At 35.9% G+C, this 27,655-nt stretch overlaps 1 protein-coding gene across 50 annotated transcripts in view; it reads right to left on the bottom strand.

Annotated features, from left to right (window-relative positions):
- Positions 1-27,655, bottom strand: part of LOC120300028 (neurofilament heavy polypeptide-like) — a 169,898-nt gene that overhangs the window by 130,072 nt on the left and 12,171 nt on the right. For 49 of the 50 annotated variants that reach the window (XM_039325515.1, XM_039325532.1, XM_039325565.1 and 46 more), the window contains exons 5-7: positions 25,592-25,651; positions 13,937-14,002; positions 5,300-5,329 (exon numbers count right to left, since the gene is read on the bottom strand). In XM_039325515.1, the coding sequence (XP_039181449.1) occupies positions 5,300-5,329; positions 13,937-14,002; positions 25,592-25,651 (156 nt within the window). The remainder of the gene's footprint in view (positions 1-5,299; positions 5,330-13,936; positions 14,003-25,591; positions 25,652-27,655) is intronic. The other variant, XM_039325573.1, reaches the window with a different exon arrangement.

Genomic DNA, 27,655 nt, shown 5'->3' with positions numbered 1-27,655 from the left:
AAAAGGATTTCATACAGAAGTGGGGAATGCTAGGAAAAACAACTTCAGAAGGGTATTTTTTTTTAAGTAGACTAATGCCATACTATGCAATGCAGTTGATAGGTATTTGAATGGAGGGATAATTGAATTTCTGGATGTCCCAGGATAATTTTGATACACTTGGGCTTAGTGTTTACCTTATTAGGGACAGAAAACTTTGATCATCTGTGATCATAATTGGGCACAAATACTATGTTTATTTTGTTCTTTAAGGTTGAAAGCAAAATTTCAGCACCCTTGGATTTCATTGTGATCAGCCATTATATATGATGATCAGAGAGCATTGGCTGGATAGAATTTAGATGCATTTTTTTAATGGTCAGTCTTGATGTTGGAAAAGTGGTCTCGGAAGGTGATCCCTCAATCTCTCTAGTGCTCACTCTATTTAATGTCTATAATCAACTACACTAGGAAACTATCTAGGTTTTAAAGCTTTGATACTTCTACATTTTGGTGATAATCCTGTCTATGTCTCTCTTTTTCATCCAAATAGATCCAACCTTCTGATATAGATATCTGATATTATAATGAAGTTGGTGAGGGCAAATGCCTTTAAACTTCATCCACGTAAGGAATAGATGATCCTGGCAATCTACAGTTCTATGCTGGATAGGGATGCAACCTCTCAAAACCTCAGATTCAAATTTTAGATGTGGTCTTTGATTCTTTTCTGAAAGTAAATGTGGTTAAAGATGCTGAGCTTGTCAGCTAGAAAGCTGACAGCCCAGGTTTGTGAACTGAGCACCGCGCAATTGGGTGAGCTTCTGTTCTTGCCTCAGCTCCTGCCCACCTAGTAGTTTGAAAACATCCAATGTGAGTATATTAATAGGTACCACTTTTGTAGGAAGGTAGCAACATTATGCTGGCCACATGCCATGCTGGCCACATGCCATAGAAAATGTCTTCAGATGGACTTCCAGTCTTGTGCACTAGCACAACAGCCAAGGGATTTCGGGGCTCCGTGCCCTTTGGCTGAAATTTTTCCTGTTAGGGGACCCTGAATGGGCCAGAAACCACCCTGAAGAGGTGGCAAAGAAGGAAGGAAGTCCCGTGGACCACAGAGAGATGGCGATCATCCCAATCAGTCCAGGAGAAGCCTTCCAGAAACCAACAGGAGAAAGGCTAGCCTAACTTCAGAGTCTAGCCCAAGCTACAAGCAACCAAAGTCAAAAAGCACTATTTTAAGCTGATTGTAAACAGCATGTTTGAATCGGGGTAAGATCATCAATTTTCTCTACCCTATTTATTAACTTTCCTGGAAAAATTTTTTTCCAAGAAGCAAAAAACCTCCAAACGTGAAGGAGGGGGAGTTTTGCCCCACCCTTTTACTAATGGAAGTGGCAAATTAAACCTTTTATGGAGGACCAAAACATACAGAAATGAAATGAAATGGATATAAAACCTAAATTTGGATAAGTTTAGAATTGTTGAATGGTTAAGATTCTCATTTTAAAGGCAATTTTCTATTTTGATCATTTGAAAAATAAACTGGTGCTGACATCTAGTGGGGGATAAAGACTATGAGAGCTATGGCTTTTATACAGGACTTGGCAAAATCTGGAAAAAACTAATCTGTTTTTGTCACAGCAGTGACAAAAAAAAGAAAACAATTTGGGTTGCAGACAAAGAGGATTATAAACTTCAGGAAACCTTTTTGAACCTTTTGGGATTATAAATATCTACTAAACTGTGACTCTAAAGCTATTTGCAGAGAAAAGAAAACCTCGATTCTTGACCATTATGGAAAATAAAAAAATTGCAGAAAGAACTTATCAAGAAAAAATAAATACCTTTCAAGAGGAGACATATGAGATGCTGCAACTAATTCAAACAACAATGACTTCAAACCACAAAGAAATCCAAAATAACTTTGAAAACATAAACCAATTCATCTCCAATTTAACTTTACAACAAAAAAATCCCAGGAAATAACAACAGAGAAGGAGCAGATAAAACAGATAACTGAACACAAATTCGAAGATAGAGACTCAAAGATGGAACTTAACACAACAAAGAAGTATGATTTAACCCAAGTGGAAAAAAATTACAAGAAATATTGGTTTTGGAAAAGGCAACTCATACTTTAAGACCACAAGACAAATTTGAGGTTAAGAAAAAAGAGTGGTCAAAATGGATTGCGGAGATGTCGGGAACACCACTAGAAATGGAAAGACAAAAAATGATAAGTGATACAGAGAGAAAAAGAAAGAAAAAGATTTTCAACAAACATGAAAGAGCAAATACCTCTTACAAAGATATTGTACTTGACTTATTTTTTTATATCTACAGTGACACCTACAAGAATATGGAAAGACTCTTTGATTCAGCAGAATATATTGATTAAAGATATTGAACAAAAGAAGGTGGCCAAAGTGAAAATTAAGAAAATAGATGATGGGACTTATCAGAAATAATATTTAAAAAAGAAACACCTGTTTGAATATGGTTAAAGTAATAGAAAGATTTTGGATATGAATTTTACTTTAAGAGAGAGGAGTCCCTCAAATAACATAGTACTCTCTCTTTCTTCTCTTTTCTTATCTTATTTCTTGATATGAGTAATATAAAAGAGTTAGAATGGCTTATATATAAGGACATATTTTAGATATTTAAATGTGATTGATTTTAAGAAAATTACAATGATTAAAAATGTTTTGAATAAGAGTTAAAAGACCAGATGTCTAGATTATTAAATGGAATGTTTAAATATTAAATATATTCTTAATTATGGTAAAAAAGAATAGAAAATCTTTGGAAATAAATATGTATTAGCTTAGGGAAAACATGGACTTTCAGTAGTATAATATCCCTCTTTACTCTTGTTCTTTTTTCCTCTTTTTTTAGTCTTATTTATTCCTTAATTAAGATAAAATTTATGGGATGGTTTACATGAGAAAAAATAGAATCAAATATCTAAATGTAATTAACTTTGAGAAAATCTTAACCAGTAAGAATGTCTTGAATATTGTGGGAAAAACAAATGTAAACAAGAACCGTAAACGGAATCTATGATGAGGCAACAAGAATGACTAGATAGAAAAGAAATATTATATTGATGTGATTATTATTTGTGGAAATATTAGAAAAAAATTATATTCAATTGTTATCTGCCAAAACAATAAGAATTGTGTTAACTTAAGGTTGGTAAAAGAGAACACTATGGGAAGAAGAGGAAATCAAGTAAAGCTATTATGTGGATTATAGATCATAAAAACCAATTGTTAGTGAATGTTTTTTAAATATAAACCTGGACAACACACTGTTTACCAAATATTAAGGTGACCATGTTGAAAAATTAATAAAATATATTATAAAAAAGAAAGAAAAAAAAGAAAGAAAATGTGTTCAGACAACGCTGGCTCCCTCGGACAAGAAATGGAGATGAGGACCACACCCTAGAGTCAGATATGATCGGACAGAGGAACCTTGACATATGTACATATATTTGATGCATTTGTCCAGCCTCAGATTGGGATGCATTCCTCCATATAATAGCAGCCCATGAAATTTTAAAATAGATCATTAGATGAAGAGTAATGCTATACATTTAACAAAGGGGAGTCCATCAGGTTTCCAGTTGTTGCTTTAGCCCACACCTTCAATAGACCAGACAAGGTGATTAAGGCTATCCTATCTGGATTGCTATATTCGACAGTAATTAGATGGGAGCCCAGTCAGCTTTTTTCTGATTCTTTGCTGCCACACCCAGTTGTCAACCGAACAGCTGCTTGATAGCCCTAAAGGAAGGCAGAGTGAGTGACGGAAGAGGCACTAACACTGCTGTGGCTGCTGCAGAAGGTACAAAAAACAGAGCCATTGGAGTCTCTGGAAGCTTCCATGTTGATTGCTCCTGGATGCCCTCTTCCTTTTCTTGTGTTCCTGAAGGAAAAAAGGGAAAGGGGAGTGGTGGCAGCTGAAAGAGACTGAAAACTCTTTGCTGCCCTTTGGTGTTCATCCAAAGCTTTCTACCCTAGTTAAATAGATCTAAGGGTGATGCAGGGGGGCTTCTGAGGGAAGGGTCTTGTATATGCATGACTGTATTCTGAAGAGGAGGGAGACAGATCTTTTCTGGATCTAGGAGTGAGAATACTTTGATATGATGCAACGATCATTCAGCTTAGGTCTGCTGCCACTAAGGCCTTCTTCATTGAGGAGCTCCATCTGAAAGGCCTCCCTCAGGTCCAAAGGAGCTCTGTTTAAACCCCTGAAAGAGCAGACCATTAGCCTTACTTCAGTTTCATCAGTTTGTGTCTCAGATGCATTCCTTCAGGCTGCAGACACAGATTGGATAATAGATCTAGATATTGATGATATAAATGAGGCAGAGGTGGAGACGGAGATGGCTAATTATAGAGATAGTGAAGGAGATGGAGATAATAGAGATGTAGAAAGAGATGGATAAAGCCCAGAGACAGTAAACTGAGACAGAGTTATGCAGATGGAGGCAAAAGTAAGTAGACACAGAAACAGAGGTTGAAATAATTTCAAAATGTATTGGGGATAGATTAGCCCCAAATCATTCAAATGAATTGTCTTTAGAGGATTTATTTTAAAAACAAAAGAGTGTTCAATCATGTGTGCTCCCATTTGCAAACTGAAATGCTACAGTTGGCAGTTAACACAACATGGGGTTATACCAAGTGTCTGGAAGGAAGAGAAAGATGTAAGAGAGGAAGCTGTTTTGCTAATGTACCCATATTCAGTTAATTCGCTAAAATATATCTTATGGACTTAAGATCATGCATGATCAGGAGCAGCTTCTCCCACATATGACTAAGAAACATAAGGCATGAAAGAAAGAAAATAAAAATAATCCAGAAATATTTAAACATGTAGTTTTACCTTAACTCTGCACTCAATTTCAGTATCACTAATATTAATATATTTTATTTATTGCCAATATACAGAGAAATGCCTCACACATTTTATCAACTTAGAAGAGCAGAAGAGAGTAGCACTAACTAGCTTCTGTCCTGCCCCTTGCATCCATTCATACAGCCTGATTATCTTCAGAGAAGGACCTTTGAAACCAACATTTGAAATCTCCTTGTGATCTGGAATCCTGTCCATTTCCTCTAAAGGACATAGGATTAAGTTAGCTTAATCATGGTTTTTTGGCACATCCTAACTCTTCCCACACATGCTGATTTAAATACACAAGATGTTCTTCTGGATATTAGAAGAACACATGACCATTTCAGATGGATAAGTATGGTTATCTATCCAAAGCAAACAAGAGAATGCAATATACACTACTTACTTTTTGTAGCAGTCACGTTAAGCTTTCCCACTGTATGAGCAAAAGAATATTTTTTAAAAAGTTAAACCAAGGAATGCAAATAATAAATTACCAGAGATGAGAAAGGACAGCAAGTTTGCAAAAGCTCCAACAAAAATGAGATTAAGAGTGTTACAAAGCAGATATTTTCTTAAAGGCTATAAACCTATAGTCTTTCTGCATATTGGTTTCATAAATATAAGGACCATCCATAGGCTATGGGAGAGAAGATATTTACAAAGAAGTATGAAAACAAATTGATTCTGCCTGTATGCCAATATTGTGATATCCACAGTGCAATGAAATATCTGTTAAATTGTTCAGCCATGAGTTTCTTTTGTATTAAAAATATTATACCATTTTTCTTTACACTTCACATCCATGAAGGAACTCAGATTTATCATTTCAATCCAGCACAAATATATCAATAGGTCAGATACATTCTTAGTACACAAAGGGTCTACCCAAGTGTAAAAATTTCCAAGAAGCAGAAATGATGTTGCATTTGGTTTCACACACATTTACTAGAAAGGTCTAGATAGTAATACCTAATCTGAAAATGCCAGAAAAACAGAATTAGGTCTTTACTTTAATCTCTGACAGGTGTGCAATATTATTAGACACTAGCAGCCTTCCTTCTTCCATGCTCTATAGGCCCCCTTGGAATTCAACTCCCTGAATTTCCTGAGCAAAGGTGAGCCAAAAGTGTACTCTTCTTTCGGGATGCATGCTAAAAGACCCCAAGGTGCAAGTATGTGCACTAAGTTCATGCAACATACACATATATATCTGGAAACCAGGACATCTGTCAGAAGAAAAAATGATCACAGAAAAAAAATGTGACAATGTTTATGCATAGTTAAAAAAAATCTTTGATGTTTAATGGGAGGCACTTGTTTCTTCCTAAACTAAACTAAACTAAACAGGTAAGAATCCTTTTTGATTATCAGGTAAATATTCCTATTAGCATCATTCTGGTCCTAAATTCATTCTACAAATTCATTTTAAGTCCCATATGAGCAAATTGAGAAATTATATGAAAGGACCCGAATAATGAAAGTTGAAAAGCAACTGGCAAACATAAATTATGGCACTAAGGGAGAAGGATATACACTATTCAATGGGAACATGGAATAGAAAATATGTGGTGCTATTAGTGCATGCTCTTTCAAAAGTAAATAAATTGATTTGGACAATAATTTGTATGTCATTCTACTCACTCGGTTCTAATATGTATTATTAGCTTTGAGTTTGCATTTCACAAGTTACAACAAAGTTGCAAATTAGGCTGAAAAGGAAAGGTAGCTTGCAAGTAGCCAGGAATGGATTTATACTTTAAATAAATTAAGTAATTATGCTTCTTAAAAGGTCATTCTGGAGCTGAACATGGGGGGTCAGAGATTTCCCCATTAAGATTTCGTAATTCTAAATATGCAAAAGCCAACTTTGCCTGTGATCCCAAATTGTCAATCCCAAATACGTAGATCTGCCCAACAAAAAGCTTTCCTATCCATACCCTGATAAATGCAAAATATATTCAATATTTCACAATAGAAATGAATAAACTGAGCCTGCACATTCACATTGCCATGACTATGACCTCATCCAGACTTTAACAAGAGTTGCTGTTTCCAGTTCAGAAGACACAATCTTATCTGAAATGAAGAACTATTTCCAAGATTTTCCTTGAATATTACTTTCTTCAAAATATGTTTTACTTTCCATAACCCCATATTAATGGAACAAGGTCCTAGAAAATCCCTAAATCAAAAAGATCTCTTTCTAAAGTAAAAAAAAAAAAAATAACTTTGGAAAGTCAGTGAGGTTTATTTCTGAAGGAGAGAAAGATTGGAAGGTGTGATGAGAAAAATAAGAAGGGTTTAATGCAAGCCTTAAAAGGTCAGGCACATTGCTCTAAAATGGTCTTCAATGACCTACAACATCTTATGTCTTCCACCTGTGATGTCAAGTGTTTTTAAGAGATGGAAGAAGGCAAGGAGTAGCAGCACTGGATTTATGCCAAGTGTTCTTCAAAGTAGATTAGAGTGCAGCAACTGCCTGTTGATCTGCCTGTGATGAGAAGCTCTAAATATAGCAAAGCACTTGAGTTAGATGGCATAGTGCTGTACAACTGAGACTCTCTGAAGATACACATTACCAAGCTCTGTATTTTCACACCTTAAATTCCGAGATGATACAGGGAGTAAGTAAGTGACATGAGTGCTGATTCAGGAACAGCTTGCTGCCCATCCATCATCAGCAAAAGGGGGAGGGAAGAAAAGGGGATCAAAAGACTGGTGGTAAAGAAAAGCATATAGAAACAAAAAGCATGAGGCTTCCTTCAACTGAAGCCTAGGTACATTTGATGCTTCTGATCAAAATTTTAAGAATGGTTATGGAAACACAGTTTTGTGAAAAGACATGTGACAATAGCTTGATTTTCCCTAAAATATTGCCTTCAGATTTAAAAGTATAATAATATATGGAAGTTTGCCCTTCCAAAGTTAATTGGCAATATAAAACAGATTAAGCTTGAGTTAGATCTTTATTTCATATCCATACCAGTCCCTAATACTGCATTACTGAGATATAGTTCAGCATGAAATAATTTTCAAATTAATACTAGATTCCATTTTGGCTAGATCAATTCTATTTATACTATTTAAGGGTATATTCTTTTTTCAGCCTTCCTCACCTTGTGGTGTCTAAGAATATTGCAACTGATGCTTCCAGAATTCCTAAGCAGCATGGCTATTTTATTTCATTTCATTTTACGAAACAGTTAATATATTAGCTATTCTCAGTTTCCAAGTATTCAAAGTATTAATATTCATTGAAAACAGCTGAGAATAGAAATAATATTCCTGGTATATTAGAACTTCTCTAAAGCCTGCTGTGCCTCTGAGCTCATCTCATCTGACAAGGTCTCTTCAAACACTCTTTTTTTAATGAGTGTTTTGTTTAGGTTCTATTCTTCTCTTCAGCACTGCATAGCTGTACCATCCTGATGTAATCAGGCAATTTACAAAGGTCAAGGAAATGTAAATAAAATCAATCTGAGATTTTGAGAGTAGCTGTTTTTTTTTATTATTACTCTGGAACCCATCTGTTTGGCTTGTCTGAAGAATGCTAAGCCAAAAACAGGTACTGTAATCACTACAGTATAAATTAATCTAATGTTTTTAAACACCTTGTCTGTTATTTGGATCAGATATAGCCAAACCCTTTGGGACTAAAAAAGCTAAGGAATAATGATGCAGGCAGGTCATCCTGGGAGACAGCATAGCTTCATTAAGTATCTGAAATCTTCTGCTCTGCTGTTTATTGCCTTTCCAGACTATAATTTATTTGCTGTTGGGATGGAATAATAGATAGCTAAGGCACATTTAATATTCTTGCACTCAAATAATGTAAATAAATTGTGGATCTTCTGTGAGCATTGAACTTTGCTCTCTAAAAGAGGAGCTTAAAATCTTTCACAGGTCAGAATAATTAAAGTCATTTAAAATATGGTAACACATTTAAGGAAGGTAGTAGGAAGTAGAAACAGACTGCCTTCAGATTTAAAAGTATAATATGGGAGTTTGGTCCTCCAAAGTTAATTGACAGTGAATTCCAAATGCAAAATGAAATAAAAATGCCAAGGATGCAGTGGAAATGCTTAACAGCAGATACAGTCCCACTGCCTATGCTTTTATTTGTATAACAGGCATTTTATTTTAATTGTGAACCTATTGGTGAACAAATCAGCAACATGGTTTATGGGTAAGCTTCATTGGATCAAATGAAATCATGCAAAAAAGTTCCCAAAAGATTTATATTTTATGTCTCTACTACCCATGTCCCTCAAGGGAGATTTGTTTTATATGTCTTTTCTTTTTATACTTATGGATATTGTCCTACAGATTTCAACAGTAAATTCCAGAGACTTCTACATGTCATCTACCATACTCCCACAACTGAACTGAAATCTGATTCATTTTCACCTTGATAAAGTTTCCAGTCCAGGTTTTCTGAGTAATGAAGGTATACTATACTAAAAAGTGTAAATAAATACCTATCTCTGGGTCCAAGTCATACTATAATGATTATAGCATTAGCATGCTTCTGTATTCCATCCTAAGTGGCTAAGTATTCCACCCTAAGTATTCCATCCATCCTAAATGGCTAAGCATCTAGATTTTCATTTATTTTCCATATTTTTAATAATAAAATAGCATTATAATAGGAAGAAAAACTATAAATAAAATGCTCCTTGAGAGAAATAGAAATGGACAGTAAATGGACAATTTACTCATCAGTTCTCCCCAAGCTACTCTGAAAAGAAATCAGAGACAGCCTAAATTAATTAAAGGTAGAATCATTCTTATGGCTGTGAAAGTTGGACCATAAGAAAGGCTGAGTGCAAAAGAATTGAGGCCTTTGAACTATGGTGCTGGAAAAGACTCCTGCGAGTCCCCTGGACTGCAAGGCGATCAAACCGGTCAGTCCTAGAGGAGATCAATCCTGACTGCTCTTTAGAAGGCCAGATCCTGAAGCTGAAACTCAAGTACTTTGGCCACCTAAGGAGAAGGAAGGACTCACTGGAGAAAAGCCTAATGCTGGGAAAAATTGAGAGCAATAGAAGAAAGGGTCGACAAAGAATGAGGTGGCTGGATGCAGTCACTGAAGCAGTAGGCATAAGCTTAAATGGACTCCAGAAGATGGTAGAGGATAGGAAGGTCTGGAGGAACATTGTCTATGGGATCACGATGGGTCAGACACGACTTTGTAACTAACAACAACAAGAATCATTCTTATAAGCCATAACAGACATGCCATCATATTTTATGAAAGATTGGAAGAAAATTGCCACAAGCTGGAGAAAAAAACATGGAAGCAGCAAAGAAAATACTGGAATGGACTGATTTGGACAAAACTCAGCAGCACTTTTTTGTGCGGCTGCTGATAAAAACAAGATTGCCAACATGATTGCCAACATCCGATAACGGATGTGGCACAAGAAGAAGAAGAATCATATGGAAATTCAGTATGAAAAAAGAAATAAAAAATAGCAATTTCAGAGAAATGGAACCAAGAGTGGTGTTTCTCATCTAATGGACATGATTAGTTTGGTAGGCACTAGAAATGCACAGATAATCGTGCAAAAGATTAATCAGTACTTAGTTTGGGGAAGATATTTTCTTAATGAATTATTTTTTTCCTGATAATATATATTCTAAATCATGAGTCCCCAACCCCTGGTCTGTGGACCAGTCCACACAAACAAGCAAAGCCCCATCCAGGGGATGCAGGCAGCACACAAAACCATGCTCCCTCTGGTCCACGGAAAAACCTCTCTCCACGTAACTGGTCCCTGGCACCCGAAAGGTTGGGACCTCTGTCCTAAATTACAGAACTCTGAAATTAGTTTTATGGCACTATGGTATTTGTTTGCTTTTGCTGTTTACATTAACTATGTTGGTTTCAATACTGTGTCATACTGAGCAGTCTTCTTGGAATGTCTGTACTGTACTCGGTTTTATTGATATCATTGTCAGTATCAGACATCAAATAGGGTAAGATATTTATTTCCCTGTTCTGGATTCATGCTTGGTATAGAAATGCTTCAAAATCTGAAAGCTTTGTATTGATTTTTGTTTGTTTCTCTCTGTATTAGAAATGACACTGACACATGGATCCCTGTTCTAAATTGTCAGCTGCCTGCAGGCCACTTCTAATAGCGTCACAGAAATGAGTCGTGTAAATCTCTAGTATAAGGAGTATAAGGAGAAAACATAGCACTGTGATAGCATTAGGAGTAAGAGCCCAACATCAGAGATATACAGTAGTTCTATATCTAGATTCTAATGTGGATGTGGTAGACTAGACCTAATCTATAATTTTATATGTCACTTCAGCAAACTGTTTTATTACTATCACAGCGGAAAAACAATTATCCTTCCTTTTAATCATTATTTAGTAAATCTTTGCACAGGGCTTTTCCTGTGCAAAGTGTTGCATCGATTACATATAGCACTAAATTTACCTTCAGTTTGCCAAATTAATGTTATTTATTTGTTTGCTTTCTATAGTCTCCTATCTTACTTTTATATGCTTACAGTAAATATATAAAACACACAATATAAGAAACAAACATTAAAAAAATCACATAGCAGCCAGGCATAATCTAACATAATAGTTCACATAACCAAGAAATGGGCTCTAACCCATACCTTCTGGATCTAGCTAACCAACATTTCCTAGTCCAGGGGTAGGCAACCTTGGCTCTGTATGAATCGTAGAGTTCAACTCCCATGGATGGCTCAGGAGTTCTGAGAATTGAAGTCCGCAAGTCATAAAAGAGCCAAGGTTGCCTACCCCTGCCCTAGTCGATAGTATCCAGAGCATGCCCTTCTTGCCAGATCAGACAGGAGAGGTGGAAACAATTTAGGTTTTATACTTAGAAATAATGTCCAGAAACCTATTCAGATTTCCCCTGTATCTTTCTGAAATTTAGATCACTTCCTGACCACCATGCCAGAGACTTTACACAGCATGCCTTTTGTTTTTTTCCCCCTTTCCTTCTTTCCTTGAATGAATTCATTAACTCCTGATACTGCAATTATTAAAGAAAAATGGGGTCCATAGACTTTTCTATGAGTTCAGCTGTGGGGGGGGGGCTATATCGCCTTCTCAATTTCTGCAGCTGCATGCATCAATTTATGAACATAATTACATATAGCACCACTGGAACGAAACATATACACAGCCAATTCCATAATGGTTAAAATTCCTTGAGGATCAGCAGAAGCAATATGTAACTCGTAATTCTGAAAATTAGAAACTAAATCAGAGTATTTAAAGCTTAAAACACTAATTGCAACTTAACACAATGAATATTTACCATTATGACAAATAGGATGGCACAACAGCATTTAGTTCTTAAATTGTTTTTTTGGGATAAGCTAAAGAGATGCATCCATCAAAGGCAGACATAATATATCTTGCCTAACACCAAGCATTTGGGGACTAATTGTGAATTCAGCTCTACCTTCTATATTTATATTTTACAAGAAATGGAAATCAAACTATCATCTCACTTTGGGACAAAACTATCATCTTCAGGTGCTACAGTCTCATTAACGTAAGCACTGATCTGCTTCTTATTACCTTCTCATACTGCTTCCTACATGGTAGTTCTACTCTTACCTTATTCCAGTGATGGCAAACCTTATAGAGACCGAATGCAACCAAAAACCCTCTTATGTAACCTCAGGTGTCAGGTGGGCGTGGCCCATTGGGTGGGCATGGCTACAGTGGTAACAGCAGACTGGGTGGGACTAAAAAGTTCAATCAATCAATTCCAACTTTGCGAGATCTTTTTTTTTTCCACAAGAAATTGAAATTGATTGATTGAACCTTTTTTTTTTTTTTTTTGCACATGGTGGCAGGGGCCTAAAGTGAAAAGGTTTTATAAAACCCAACTGAATGCCTAGGACTGGGGTGATGGCACGCATGCCCATAGAGAGGGCTTTGTGTGCCACCTGTGGCACACGTGCCATAGGTTCGTCACCACGGCCTTATTCAATCATACCATGCTAGATCTCTAAATACCTCACACTTATGGCTTCTTGGGTGACCAAGCAAAGTTTTGCTTGGAAATTTTTCAAGGAAACTAATTAATCTAGCACCCTGTTTCTAAATATTCCTGAAAGAATGAGACATTCTGGCCTTTATCTAAGAGAAGGTATGTTTACAGAAAAAATAATCTAGAATGGAAATATATTTAGAGCAAGAATTAAACAATTGTACTACCACCACCACCACTTTCTACACCTGCTAGAATTATAATACGTTTTTCTGGGAGCATATTTCTCATTTTTAATTAATTATTTATTTATTACAAAACAAAATGGAGACATTGGTCATATATTTAGTCCATTCTAAAAGTGGGAGGTCCTTTAAATTATATTAGTTGACTAAAAACCTGAATCCTTACATTTTGTCAAATTTACGAGTAATCCTGGATTCCAGTGAGTAAAATTGATTCAATTTTAGTTTTGTAACTTAAACCTGGTTGCTATGACTTCATCTGTGAAAGACTTCTTAGATAAGGAAGATGTGTCAGGTGACCTCACTAAACTCTCTGGATTAGATGAGCTAGACTCAGTGGTGGGATTCAGCTGGTTCACACCAGTTCGGCAGAACCTGTAGCTAATTTTTTGTTGAGTTCTGGCCCAGGCCCAGAACGGACTTCCAGAAGCGGCATCTCATCCAGTGAGTGGTTTCCCTTGGAATCTTGAACCCTGTTTAACCTCCCTGATATCTACATTTCTGCAGCTTTGTGGCTAATTTTCATTCTCTCTTGTCTTTGTTTTCTGGAATCTCAGCATGGATCTGGAATAGTCTGGCTTTGGTTTTTGGACCGGTTTAGCAACTTATTGTGTATTGTTTTGATCCTGAGCAATGTTTTTGATTTAGACTCCAGATGATATAGTTAAGCTTTCCTTTATCTCCATCCCCAGCCCTGACCCAGGATTCGATACTAACATCAGTTTGAATAATAGTATCTATTTTGGTCAAGATACTCTGTAAAAAATCTCTGAACGTTTCTTTATAGAAATTAACTGAACTTACCTTCAGCAGCTGGAAGAACAGCTGTGATTGCTGGGATCTGCTCCAAAAATAGGGGGGGATACGATCCTGAACACAAGAGAGACATGAAAGATATTAATTATAATAATATGCAAATAATACATAATATATAATGAAGTATATTTGGAGACCACTTTTTTAAAAAACAAAAACAAACAGTCCCTCAGGAGATTGGAGTTTCTTCTGAATTGCTTGTCTATATTATTAAGCACTTCCTAGAAATAAAAGAGGGCAAAACAAATGAAACAGTTTGATCTGAAGTTTTAGATTAGTGAGCATGAAATCATAGGAGTTAAAAATGCTGAATTATTTGCTGATCACTTTGTATTCAGGGTTAAAAAAACATCAATCAGTATAATCATCATACATTTATAGTTCTTGATTGTTGGAGGAAGAGGGCCTGAAAGCCCTTTTCCTTCTGCTTGTAACAGAAAGGGCTTTTCTAATTCATGAACATCTACTGGGTTGTGGAGAGGTAAACTCTTTAATAGCTGCTTTACGTTGTGTGACATTACCAAGCGTTTGTAGAAATGTCAGCTTGAAAGCAATTGCAAAGCAACATGAGCAGATGACGTACTTTTGAGTGAAAGAGATCGTCATTTTAGGAAGAAAGGGAAAAGGTAGAATTGCTACTGTTCACATTTTGGGTCTTGTCCACAGGCAAAAAAAAACCTCTGCATTTTCTACAAGTGACCATAGCCCCAGGTGAACCATTCTAGAAGGTGGATAGCATAGGCAATTTCACTGGACTCATAACCAAAGCTAAAGGGAATTGTTTCTCCAGGATCAAGGCAAAATCAGGTTTAATTTGGTTAGAAAAACCTTCATTTACTCTAGTAGAGTAACTCAGACTAAAATGTTTTTCCTCTCCATTACATATGGGACAGGATTAGCAATCAGCTTAGCAATAAATGTCCTCTGCACCTGCTAATTTATTTTTTGAACATGAACCCTATGTTTTCCTCTTTCACTCTAATAATATATATATAATAAAATACTTTGGTATAACTTATTTCTTCTACTAATTTCTGTACATCTAGAAAGCACGTGTGAATGCACAAAAATGATCAGTAATATAAATCAGGATTATGACAGCCAAAGCTTTGAAGTTTTGAGATACTACAGTCAAAATGCATTCATAAAAATGTGTGCCTGTCATATTAAGCCACTTTATTACACACTTTTGAGAAACCTTTACCTTGACAAATTTGCAATATATTTACACTGACAAACAAACAGCAATACAGTTTTCATCTTCTACATTTCAACTTTGAACACCTGCTCAGGCCACATGCTCACTCTCAAGTGGGAATTTAAAATCCCAGTTTTTAAGGGAGATATAAGTTATGAAATATATGATGCAATTTCTGGCTGAACATGGATGAGGTCATTCTGGTACATTTTCATCCTGAAAGGAATTTCAACGTGCTTCAGTTTGACAAGGCTTTGAACCAAGCAGTCTCTTGAAGTTGTTTAGTGAAGCTTGCCTGGTCTGGTCCCTTTCAAAAGCTAAATGATGTGACTATGTGGCTTTGCTTCAGTGACTCCCTTGCTTTTCTCTCACAGAGCCTGTAGTATAAAAGAAGGCTGACAGGAACTTCTTCTGTGAGCACTGTGGGAGAAGGCTGAGCTGTATATTCTTCATATTTTATCTAAGAGGATTCACAGCCTGGGCACCACCAGCATGGGCTGTGCAGAATCCCAGAATCCATGGAAGGATGACTAAATCAAAGAGTCCATAACCATGGGGGGGGGGAGACTCAACCCACAGCTAGTTTGAAGTCTCCTCTTCGATATGCAAGGACTTCAAAGCTTTCCAGTTTCAGTTCAGAAGGGCAACACAAAAAGATTCCCAAACTGAATGATAGTTATAGATTGTAAAAAACCCTGAAGCCCATCTGTAGATAGCCAGCACCAAACTCTCTTCTTCCAGCATGAAATGGATTTCAGAGGTTCAGAGGTTCTGGTCAACCAATCTGTTCCACAGAATTGAGCAATGGTAACATGGGCAGTTTTGAGTATTTGCACAAGGTATCCAACTTCTATTGGACTTAAGCAATGATGCCACAGACAACCCACAGCCTGATATCTGTCTTGCCTACTTTTTCTCTCCCTCCAGTATTTGATGGCCAAACCTTTTGACCAACAGAAATATGGAGAAAGGGCAGATAGGTTAGGTATAAGCCCATTTCCCCAGAAAGGCCTGTATAAGAGTACTACAGCATATCAAAATGTAAGAACTGTACATTTCAAACATTGCAGCTCAGTAAACTTCATACTTTTTTCTCCCCGTGTCCCTTATAACTAGGAGAGGATTGGGTTTAGTCTGAAATTAAAATCTTGAGTATCAGTATCTATCCAACTCTATTATGATAGTTCAGATTTCAGATGTTACATTATAATGGGTAACTTTGCCTCTCTTGGCTCCCACTTGCAGCAAGTTGAATCCATTCAGCTCTGCTCTGGAAATGCTACCCAAATGTCTGGAACAGGTCTGGGTAGAAACAAGTGACTAAAGAATTGTGAGAATTGGGTAAGAAATTGCAGGTGGATTTCAGCATGCTCTTCCTGTCTCCAAAAAGGAAACAAAGACAGGAGCCGGGCATGCATGTGTATTTGCATCTTGTGTTTATGTCTGCAGATGTTTTACCTGTTGTATGTTTGCAAAGTTTTATCAGAAAAAATAATGTGATTCATTTATACATTACATATTGAAAAAGCATAATGCACCCCAAAAATTCAAAAGTGGTCCAGACATTTTTGTAAAAACAGGCTGAATCATTTTTCAGGAATCAGCACATTTTCCTAGGAAGCAATTTAACATTCATTTCTTTTTATAACTCATATTTTCTACCACCTGATCACTACATAATTTTAAATAACATTCTTCTCCTGTCTCTTAAACGTTTTCTAACTTTGTAAATTACACCATATTAGTCAATAGCAAATGAGAGCATTTTCTGTGAAGAGAGTCACCGATCTGGCCAATAATAGTAATCTTTTTGTTGATATTTTTATTTTCAGCATTATCATTCTATAGTCTCCAGAGCTTGCTTAACAAACCACAGGACAAATTTAAAAATACATGTTATTCTTCCTTTTATGTGACCATGTCATTTTTGATTGAAAGCTCTAGACTGCAAGGAATCTCACAACTCACATGGGAGATCCCAGCCCAAAGGATCATTTTGTACCATTTGTACTATTTTGGTACAACACAACACAATAACTTTCCATTTAAACACAATTATATTTGAAAAGCCAAATTAGCATCCCAAGTACAACTTCTTTAGTAATCTCTCCACTATTTTTTTCCCTTTGGGGACAAATAAGAATTTAGGGTCTAAGCAGTTCTCTCTCAAATATCCTACAGGAAGCCTTAGTCAGAACCCACAAGATCAGAGATATTTAAATGTGTTACCGTAACTAGGTTTGGGAGAAAGGGGATTATAAACAACATTACTTCACACCTGATAGATAGGTGGAGATTGGATACAGAACTTAATGAGAATAAAACTTTTGAAGGAACGAAGGGAAATTTAGTCTTGAACAAACAGTTTAAGAAAGTGATGGAAATCTCAAGGAGCCATAACATAATCAGGATAGAAGAATAGCTAGGTGTAAAAATGTATAAGTTGGCAAACCATGACTACAAGAAAACCAATAAAGACAAGAAGGCAAAGAACATTCCCATGGTTAACCTAAACCAATCTTCCAATGGCAGGAAAAGTGAGTTAAGAAGAAAATCAGAGTAAAGATACAGAAAGTTGAGGCCTTGTGGAAGTCAAATAAAAGACCTGGTTACCACTATTTGCAATTATAACATAATTTATTTATTTTATTTTATTTTATTTATATGCCGCCCAATCCCAATAGGACTAATTCACGTTTGCAGATATTTTTCCCAGAGTGATTTGAGAATGAGTGTGTACAATAAATACACATAACATTGCAGAAATAAGGCAGCTTTTGCTACCATGAAAAACAGCAGGAAAAAGAAAAGAGCAGCAACTGTTTATTAATTGGTCTGTTTTATTAGGAAATTGGGCATTCTCAGTGTCATTGGAAATAACTATCTCACTGTAAAAAAAATGTCCTGAACATATTAATTAATTCTCTCTGTGAAGAACATGCATTGTAAAATGAAAAAGGCTAACAACCTCAAGAGTTGTGTAAATTCAAATAATGATCCAGCTGTCTGCCAAAATGTCTGCCAAAATGTCTAAGTCCAGCTTTTTACTCAACTATCTTTCTTATTAGTTTGTAGGGAACCTTGAGGAATAGGGGTAACAAATGACAATATATGCATAGGGAGATCATCACATAAACGCTGTGAATTGCATATTTGTATCAGCTATCAGGATACAGTGGAAGACTTTGTGTAATAAAATCACTGGCATCATTTTGGCATCATCTTGGTTTGCTGTGAACACTGCTGGCTTAAAAGTAGATTTCTCATAAATAATGAGATCCCGTTATTATAGCTATCTTTGGAAGCAGGGGATTCGATACAATTCCAATTGCAACAGAGTACTACACACAGTTTGCAATCTAAATGCTTAATGAAAATATTCTGGCTGATATCTTTCACACTATAGGATACCATGAGGTCAGTTTGTCCTGTGGGGAGACTATAATATGTCTAGTGACCAATAATAAGCACCAGTGCAATTAATCATTTGCATGCTTTTAGAATCTAATAGATTAGCTATTGACCAGAGAAAGATAATTGGACGTTCTCCCACTCTTACTATCAGTATAGTATAGGTATTTTTTGACAGAGGGTTAATGTTAATAGAAGCTTGCATAAACTTGTACATATATAAACAAATATATACAAGATGAATGATCATAATTTAAAAATCTGTCACTCATGTGATTAAAATGTTATCATCAAAGTATTTAGTATATGCTACCTAACTTACTTTTAAAAAAGAAAAGCATGCTCTCCCAAGAAACCTCTTTGAGGCAAATTCTATGGTTGTTAATGGTGTTTTCTGTAATTCCAAAATGACTTGATTTAGAAGAGTAAGGATTCTTGAGATCATAAAGCTCAAGATCATAGTGCATAGAAGGACTTTATACTATTGTGTTAGGCTAGGCACCTTGCTGATCTGGTTTTTCTGGTTCAGAATATAAGCAGGTTGGACTTAAATCCCAGGAATTCCTGGAGCTTAGAAGCTAAAAATCCATCCAGCACAAGGTATATGAACATGTCTATGAAAAGGAGCTTGATTTGAAGGGGATGTTACCTTTTAAAAACAGCATACCTACTTAGTATTTTAAGTGGCTATAACTCTTCAAGTTCTCAGGCTAGGCTTTTTATAATCTTGGTTTCTATAATTCTTTACAATGTAGTGGCCATGCTGTTTTTTTTTTTTTTTTAGCATGCAAAATATAGGCTTAGCAGATACATACTGCATTCAGGCCAAACTATCTATGTCAATGTGTTTAAATGGATATTAACTGTTGTGTCTAACTGAAGTAGGATTATACCTTTATATTCAAAGGATTATATTAATATTTTTGTTGTTGTTAGTTGCAAAGTCGTGTCCGACTCATCGCGACCCCATGGACAACGTTCCTCCAGGCCTTCCTGTCCTCTACCATCTTCTACTGCTTCAGTGACTCCATCCAGCCACCTCACTCTCTGTCTCCCCTTCTTCTATTGCCCTCCTTTCCCCATTCTTAAAGCTAGCTAGACTTCAGTTTGGAACTTTAAAAAATACTCTGAAGATTTGTGTGCATTTTCATTGGATTCATTGTCCCGTATGCAGTTTTAGGCACAATCGTTCATAAAGCAAACTATGATATCTAATAAAGATAATTTTTGCCATCAATCATGAATGACATTTGATTATTAAGGATGGGTTGCCTGCCATAGCAGATGCATGAATATTCTTGTACATAACTTTTTTTGGGGGGAAAATAACACAATTCAGGAAAGTGAATACCAAAATATGAACACATTTCACATAATGGTTCAAAGGGGCAGAATTCAATAACCACGCATTAAATTGCAAAGCAAATCATTTCCTTGTTATCCCTCTTTATTGATGTGCAATTAGCAATACATATCCTATCTTTCCTCCATGGATAATATCAGCTATATTTTATCTTCACAGCAATATCCTAGGTAGAATAGGCTGAGCAACAGTGATTGAGTTAATTCAGTGTCTTTCAAGCCATTCAGGAAATTAAAAAAAAAAAAAATCTGGATAAGGGGAGGAGAAATGTAATCCTTCTTCTGCTGTCATTATCCTGATAAAAACTACTCCAAGCACAAAAATTAAAACTAGAAAAGGCTCTCAGTGACACTAGTGAGAACTTGTTTCCCTATTGCTAATTACAGCATGAGGGCAATTTTGTTAGAATTAAACTTCCCCCTCCCCATGTACTGTGGTCTTAATGAATATTGCTCCCTCCATACTTAGAATTTTTTTAAAATTCCCCACAGAAACATAATTAAAGCATGGTGCATAATTAAAGGCGTATAGTTAAGTAGCAGAAAGAGAGTGTTTCCATTTTAGTTATGCTTAGTCTCATTTGTTCCTATCCGTAAATGCATTTCAGCTCTTTTCTACATAAGGCTGCCAAATCAGAGACATTTAAGTGTATTCTCATAATTTCTTCATTCGTTTTGAATTTGTCCTCCCTTTGTGTAACTTTGTATTATATACTAGTTGTACCTGATCTTGGATTGTGGGGCTTTACTCACAATCATCCATAGCGTGGTCACCTCCCAAAGGGATTCCTGTAATGCATTCTACATGTGGCTGCCCTGGTGCAAAATGCAGTAACATGGGCGGTGATATGTGTCCCTGAAAGGACACACATTATAGCTCTGCTCGTGAGCTGCACTGGTTAACAGTTTGTTTCCAGATAACCATTTAAGGTGCTGGTTTTATCCTTTAAAGTTCTACATGGCATGGAGCCAGGTTATCCGAGAATCACCTCTCTCTGATTACAGCTACCTGTTCCATCTGATCTGCCAGGAGAGGCATCGTGCAGTTCTGCTAAGAAGTTCTGGTGGGACCTAGGAAATTATTTTTGGAACTGCATCCCCCAACTGCTGCATCATGTGGACTATTTTGATGTGTTACCTTTTCTAAAAACCCTAACTCCTTTTTTTACGACCCCGTAATCCCTTTTGTCACCTTGTTTTAATTTATGTTTAATAATTTTAATTGGCTGTTGTATAATATTTATTTGTTGGTTATTTTATGCCACAAATAAAAAAATTACAAATTTGATAATTAAATATATTTATATATATATATATATATATATATATATATATATATATATATATATATATATATATCACGGGTATTAAAACAGCATCCTGGGAGCAACCAGCCATCGACCACAGGCTCCATGTATTGGATGGGGTCTCTCTCTCACTCTTTTTTTTTTTTTTAAAAAAAGATCATTTTTTAAAGAAGGAATTTCTTTTATCCATTGAAACTCCTGAAACCCTGTCTCCAGACTTTGGCCACATTGACTTTAGGGGTGAGAATCTTGATCTGACAGAAGTTGTGCACCTATTGAACACGATTTACTGTTTTTAATGTTTTTCATTGTAAAGGATTCTGATTAGATAGTTTAGGTTTTTCTTGGACAGTATAAAGCATAATTTTTGGCTGTAAGCCACATGCTGTGCAGACTGTAGCCAAAGGGTATTTCATTGGTATATGTTTTTGGTCTGGGAACTCAAGGTAGAGTCCCCCTTTATCTTTTCTTCACAACAACTGTGTAAGCTATGTTAAGCTGTGAAAGTGTAAATCACAGGTGTCAAACTCAATCGTGTCACGTGATGTATCCTGATGTATCCCGATGTTTTTTGCCTTTGCGAAGCCGGGGTGGGTGTGTCCTGTGCTTGACACATCCGCCAGTTTGACACCCCTGATGTAAATAGTCCAAAGTTACCTGCTAATTTCATTACTGAATGGCATCTAATATGTCATCTGTGACAAGGTCCCCAGTCATGGGACCATGCCCCATTACCGGGCCTTGAGCCATTCAGAACCATGCCATGGAAATAGTGGGCAATCACATACATACATGTGCATTCTCACTTGCATGAGCAGCGGAGATGCACATGCATTCATCCTCCATTTGTGTGAGCGGTGGACATGCATGCCTGCCGCTCACACAAATGAAGCTCATACATGCTTGCCCACTGCTCATGCAGAACCATCTCCTCTCCCACCCATCCCCATGGGTCCACAAAGCCAGAAGGGTTGGGGAACTCTGATCTATGACACTTCCTTTCCTATATATTTCAAAAGCCAATAGTCTACTTGAGCTTTTTACAAGAAACTCAGAACATACTTGTTTTAACTAAATCAATAATGGCTGAAATATTAGATTAATTTACCTTGGAATAAGCTCTATTAAACTCAGTGAAACTTACTCTTCAGTGGGAATAAATAGGATTGCAGTCTAGTCTAGATCAATGTGTCAGAAAAGATCTATGTTTAGGAAAGTTCAAAAGTTGCAATCCCGGAAGATAAATATTCATTTTTTGCAAATGAAGGCAAATATATGTGTCCCAGGATAATGTTGCAGAATCCAATCTGAGTCAGTCACCAGGACCAGAGGCTTTATCTTCCAAGCTTTTGGACTTGTGCTGGAGCCCATCTTCAGGGAACTTCTCTCTAGCCTTTTTTTTTTTTTTTTGTATATTAAACTTTATATAGATTACAGGAGAATGGGCTAAATATGGAAACATTTGAAGTAACTTAATGGGTGGAAATTTTCCTGGGCTTACACCTCATCCAAGCTAATGAGGGCTACAGAATGAACATCTGATTCAGTTCAGTGTTTTTGGATAGAATTGTCTTGCATTGAGAAACCTGTTTGTGGATCTTTGCATTTCAAATTAGTTCTTGATTGGGTATATGTATGGAATAACACTTTGTATGGAAAATATTATTATTGTTATTCAGAAAAAAAAGCAGTGGTAGTGTCCAGTTTTCATTTTATGCTTGCTAAACATTGACTGATTCAATTAAGAGTCAAGGGCATATGATGAACATGAGGAACCAAGTGGCTCCTTGAATGAGAAACATGATATCCATGTTTTTTTTTCCATTTTGGACAAAACAGCCTCTGGTTATTTTTCTGCAAGTTCAACAGGAGCCCTGACCCATTGGCAACAAGATGGAGACTTGATCTTACTGATCAGAAGATCAACAGACAAGTTAAAATGAATTTTCTATCACTGGGAAATTAAAAATTTTCCTCCACCTAAAATAAACATAAATATCTTGAAGATGAAATGAAGCCTCAAGCGATGGTCAAGAATTAGTGAAGTTATTGTTTAAGAACATCTTCAAGTTTACAGATTCCCCAGATTTATCTCTAGAAGTTGAAGTATCACTGTAAAATATATGTATCCTTTTTCTTCAGTTCTGCACAGTATTATGCATATTACAAAATCCCTTGCATATAGAAGTACAGAGGAAAGAATTTTCCACACATAACTGGCCATCATAAAGTGAAATTATATTTGCTGAATGCAAAAACAGAAATATATATTCTGCAGTTAGAGCTCACAAGAATTCTAAGGAATAACCTAAAATGTGTACATAGCAGCATGTAAGATTCTATAAAAGCCATGAAAAACATTTTCATTCACTATGATCTATTGTTATCATTTACCTTTTGGAATGTAGTGAATGAACTCTACCAAAGCACATTCACTTGCTTTTGAAATGTAAGCAATACTGAGCCAATTACCTCAACTTTGTGCAGCAGCAACACACAGCACACTATTCAGGATTACTATGCAGTAGGATACAGCTACTGCAAAAAGGCCAGGAGGGTATTTCCTAACTGCCCACTTCCTGGTTTTTTTCCCATTCTTCAGTTGTGGTGGCACAATGATTGATGGTGATAGTGCTACTGACAAAGTTAAAAGGAACCATTCCTTTTCATTTCTGTCCCTTTTTTCAAACCCATTAGAAGTGAGGTAAGATAAAGACCAAAATGGCCACAAAGGATATAGAAAGGCAAGAGATTGAACCATATGACCACTGCAGTCCTTCCAACTTTATGATTCTATAAGGTTACATTTTCATTTTTAGGCCTTTGCCTCAATAACAGAAGTCAGAAGGGACAATTAACCCTCAGATCCATAGAGTTAGTTGACTGTGGAAATTAGGTAACTGTAATCACCTCATGATTAATTGCTTGGTCAATTTTCTCAATTTTTGTCTTTATAAAGCATGCATATCCCTCCTACCTGAATCATGTAAATGGTTATGTCAATAGGCCCTTTATTTATAGTGGAGTTAAATAAACTGGTACCCTCTAGCATTCTTCAACCCTTATTAGCCCTACCTAATTTGGCTAATGATTGTGGGAACTGTTGAACTATCTCAAAAGTGGATTGGAGTTTGCTTAAGTCCTTTTACTTTATCTTAGTTGGGATAAGAACTACCTTTTTAGGAATGTTTTTCTTTGCATCTTTGCAAAACATTCATTTCTGCTTGATTTGAAAATGACATGCTAGGAAAGATATGGAAGAAGATGCCATATCAAAAGAGGAAGTGGATGTACATCCTACATGAGCAAAACAATATATTTTATTTTTGTCAACAAACATAAGACAAGTGGCATTGATAATTATATCCCTTTCTCTAAAAGCTGAAGAACCCTGAATCTCATCAAGATCAGTGGAAAAAAATGAACTGTTATTCATGATCCAAAGGCAGCTTATTTAGTCATTACATTTATTACATGAAGGATTTGAATGTCTTTTTTAAGTTTCACACTCTTTAAATTAATTCATATTTTTTTCTTGACTATATTAGTTTCCTAAAATATTTTAGCAAGTCATCAGACTTTTTTTCCCCAGAAACAATCATATCCTTATTATCACATGCCACAAACTTCAGAGCTGCAAAGTAGATGGGAGGAACTGGGTTTGGGGGAAAATATTTGGATGTTTGTTTTGCATTTTAAAAAAATGTTATATTCGTACTTTTTGACTTTGAATACAGTTTTTCACCTGTTATCCATCTCAAAATTGATGACATAATGCTGTTAATTATCATCAGTTATGATCAGAAAGCTTTAGCAAACTTTACAGAAAGGAGATTTTATCTATGGTCCTTTTTTTTTTGTTATATACCAGTATAATTCCCCTACCTCCCCATATAGTAATCACTTTTTTCTATCCTAAAACCCCCAATTGGCTCAAAATATTTTCATAAGATATGACCCTGCTTTTGATTTTTTTTTGGTCAGTCTTTTGATGTTTTCTACTATCTTAAGAAAATACAAACAAAACACTTCAAGTAAATATTTTATCTTTTATCTGGCATAAATGCATCATGCAAACAATCAGTACGCCATCTGCTAAAGAAAGCATCTTCATTCTTTATTAAATCTCCACTGATTTCATCTTTTTATATTGCCATTAATTTAAATGCATGCAACTGCAAAAAAAAAAATTAGAAGCTTTAATGGGTCAAGCCATTCGTTAATATGCTTTATTTAACCTGTGCACTCTTTTCCATATTTAACAACACATAAACACAAACACACAGAGAGATATTTTAAGAGCACAAAATAGTAGAAGCTCTGAGAAAAACCAAACATTTCATTGACAACATTCATTGCAAGTACCTGTGTACAAATTCCCGTGTGCAAACATGTCAATCATATAGCGACAGAATGCAAATTGATCTGGCAGAATAGAAGGGGGGAAAAAGCAATAAGACATAATTAGATTGTTTTTTAATGAAAATTTTAAAAAAGAGTTCAGTACTGCACTGAAACTCTTAATGGCTTTTTTATTTCTTGCTTAAAGTAACCAATCATGAAACAAATGATAGCATTGGTGTTTCTGTATCTTTTTAAAGAGTCTTCAATAGAAAATTCCTTCAGGCTTTCTGCACAAAGATGGTGTTTCCAATGGCCGGTACTCTCTAAATCAGTGTTTCTCAACCTTGACAATTTTAAATCATGTGTAAGTTTTGAGGACCAAATCACCAATTCTTTTCCCTACCTCCACCTTCCCAAATTAGTCTCCCTCTACAAGGGCTAGGACTGAAATTCCTAGGACAAAAGGCCATAATAGCTGGGATTTGCAATCCCAGATCATGTACAGAATGCCAGTTTGAAAAATGGTGAAACTCATTCTTTTTTCTAACCAAGGGAATTGAACGTGAGTAATCTAGATGCTTCCCATATGGACAGTTAAGCTAACTAAGGGATGAACAATGTGAGGCCTTTAAGAGATGACTGAACCATTAATCCCAATAGCCCTGTCATGACCAATGGGGATAAAAGCTGAGCGTCTGAGTCCAGCAACATAAAATGGGCCATTCCTGAACAAGGCAATTTAGTCCAAATGTTTCTGGCATTTATTTATAGGACAATTGCATCTACTTGGTAATCATCACTTTCATTTTAAGACTGATTCAAGCTACTTTAAATAATTATGGATAGTTTAATTGAAAATCAAATATTTTCTGTTCAATATTTGTCTTTGAAAATAGATAAAAACAAATGCCTACTTTAATGCTATAGGCATTTTCTGTTATAGTACTATAATTCCCATTAAAATAATAAATATTTTTTTTAAAATCTACATGGACAAGTGAATATAAATAATCAATTAGACCTTGAGCAAATTTATGCAATTTATCAATTAATCAGTGAGAAAGTTATATAAAGGCTAAAGTGTAAAAAGAAGTGTTAAATATAGCTTATGATTCTATGTAACAATTGTCTTAATTGCACTTCAGAGGGTGCTTTACATGCAATCATTTTAATAAAAAATAGCATATACATTTGAAAGCCAGTGCATCAAGCATCATGTTAAGCTCCTCCTCCTCCTCCTCCTCCTCCTCCTCCTCCTCCTCTTCTTCTTCTTCTACTACTACTACTACTACTACTACTACTACTACTACTACTACTACTACTTCTGTTTCTCCTATTTTTGCTCTTCCTGCTCCTCTTGCTTCTGCTCTTCCTCTTCTCCCTCCTCCTCCTTTGCTGACTTTCCACAATCACCTGAATATTTCCCTGTAGTTTTCTTGGCAAGGTTTCAGAAGTGGCTTGCTTTTGCTGTCTTCCTAGGGCTGAGAAAGACTAGCCCAAAGTTATCCAGCTGGCTTCACATCTAAGGCATCTAGAACTCAGAGTCTCCCAGTTTCTAGCCTGGTGCCTTACCCACTACACCAAACTAGTTCTCATCTTTATTTTAGAAAGCACATTTAACCAAAAAAAAAAAAAAACAACAAGATAAATTGGCATGTACAAAATGGACATCCACAAACAAATTGATGCAACATAATCATACATGCATAAGTCCATAGAATCCAAAATAATTCACTCCTATGGTTATAAGAGTCCTATAAAGAATTTGCATTCAGAAGATAAATTTGCATTTGGTACAGAGTATTTGTACAGAAAGACAACTTCTCTATTTACTACCCTCAGATTTCAGATATAATTTGTTTTTGTTTTCACTGGGGCCACGTTCCTGGCCCCAGTTCTAAGTTCTTGTCTCTAGTCATGAGTAGGGCTATGTCACAATTTGGAAAATAGCAATGGCCATTGGACGGTCAGCAGAACTTGTAGTGGTCATTTCAGCATATTTTTTGTTTTGTGCTCCACAAAAATAAACATCTTCCCTTTCCTTTGGGCAGCATTTGTGATCCAATTATAAAAAGAGTTCTGAAG

Source organism: Crotalus tigris, unplaced genomic scaffold (assembly GCF_016545835.1).
Source record: "Crotalus tigris isolate CLP2741 ecotype Arizona unplaced genomic scaffold, ASM1654583v1 scf7180000017611.44802233496:7321179, whole genome shotgun sequence".
In the NCBI taxonomy this organism is placed as follows: Eukaryota; Metazoa; Chordata; class Lepidosauria; order Squamata; family Viperidae; genus Crotalus; species Crotalus tigris.
Note: the sequence above shows the minus strand (reverse complement) of the source record. Positions and strands in the feature narration are given on the sequence as shown.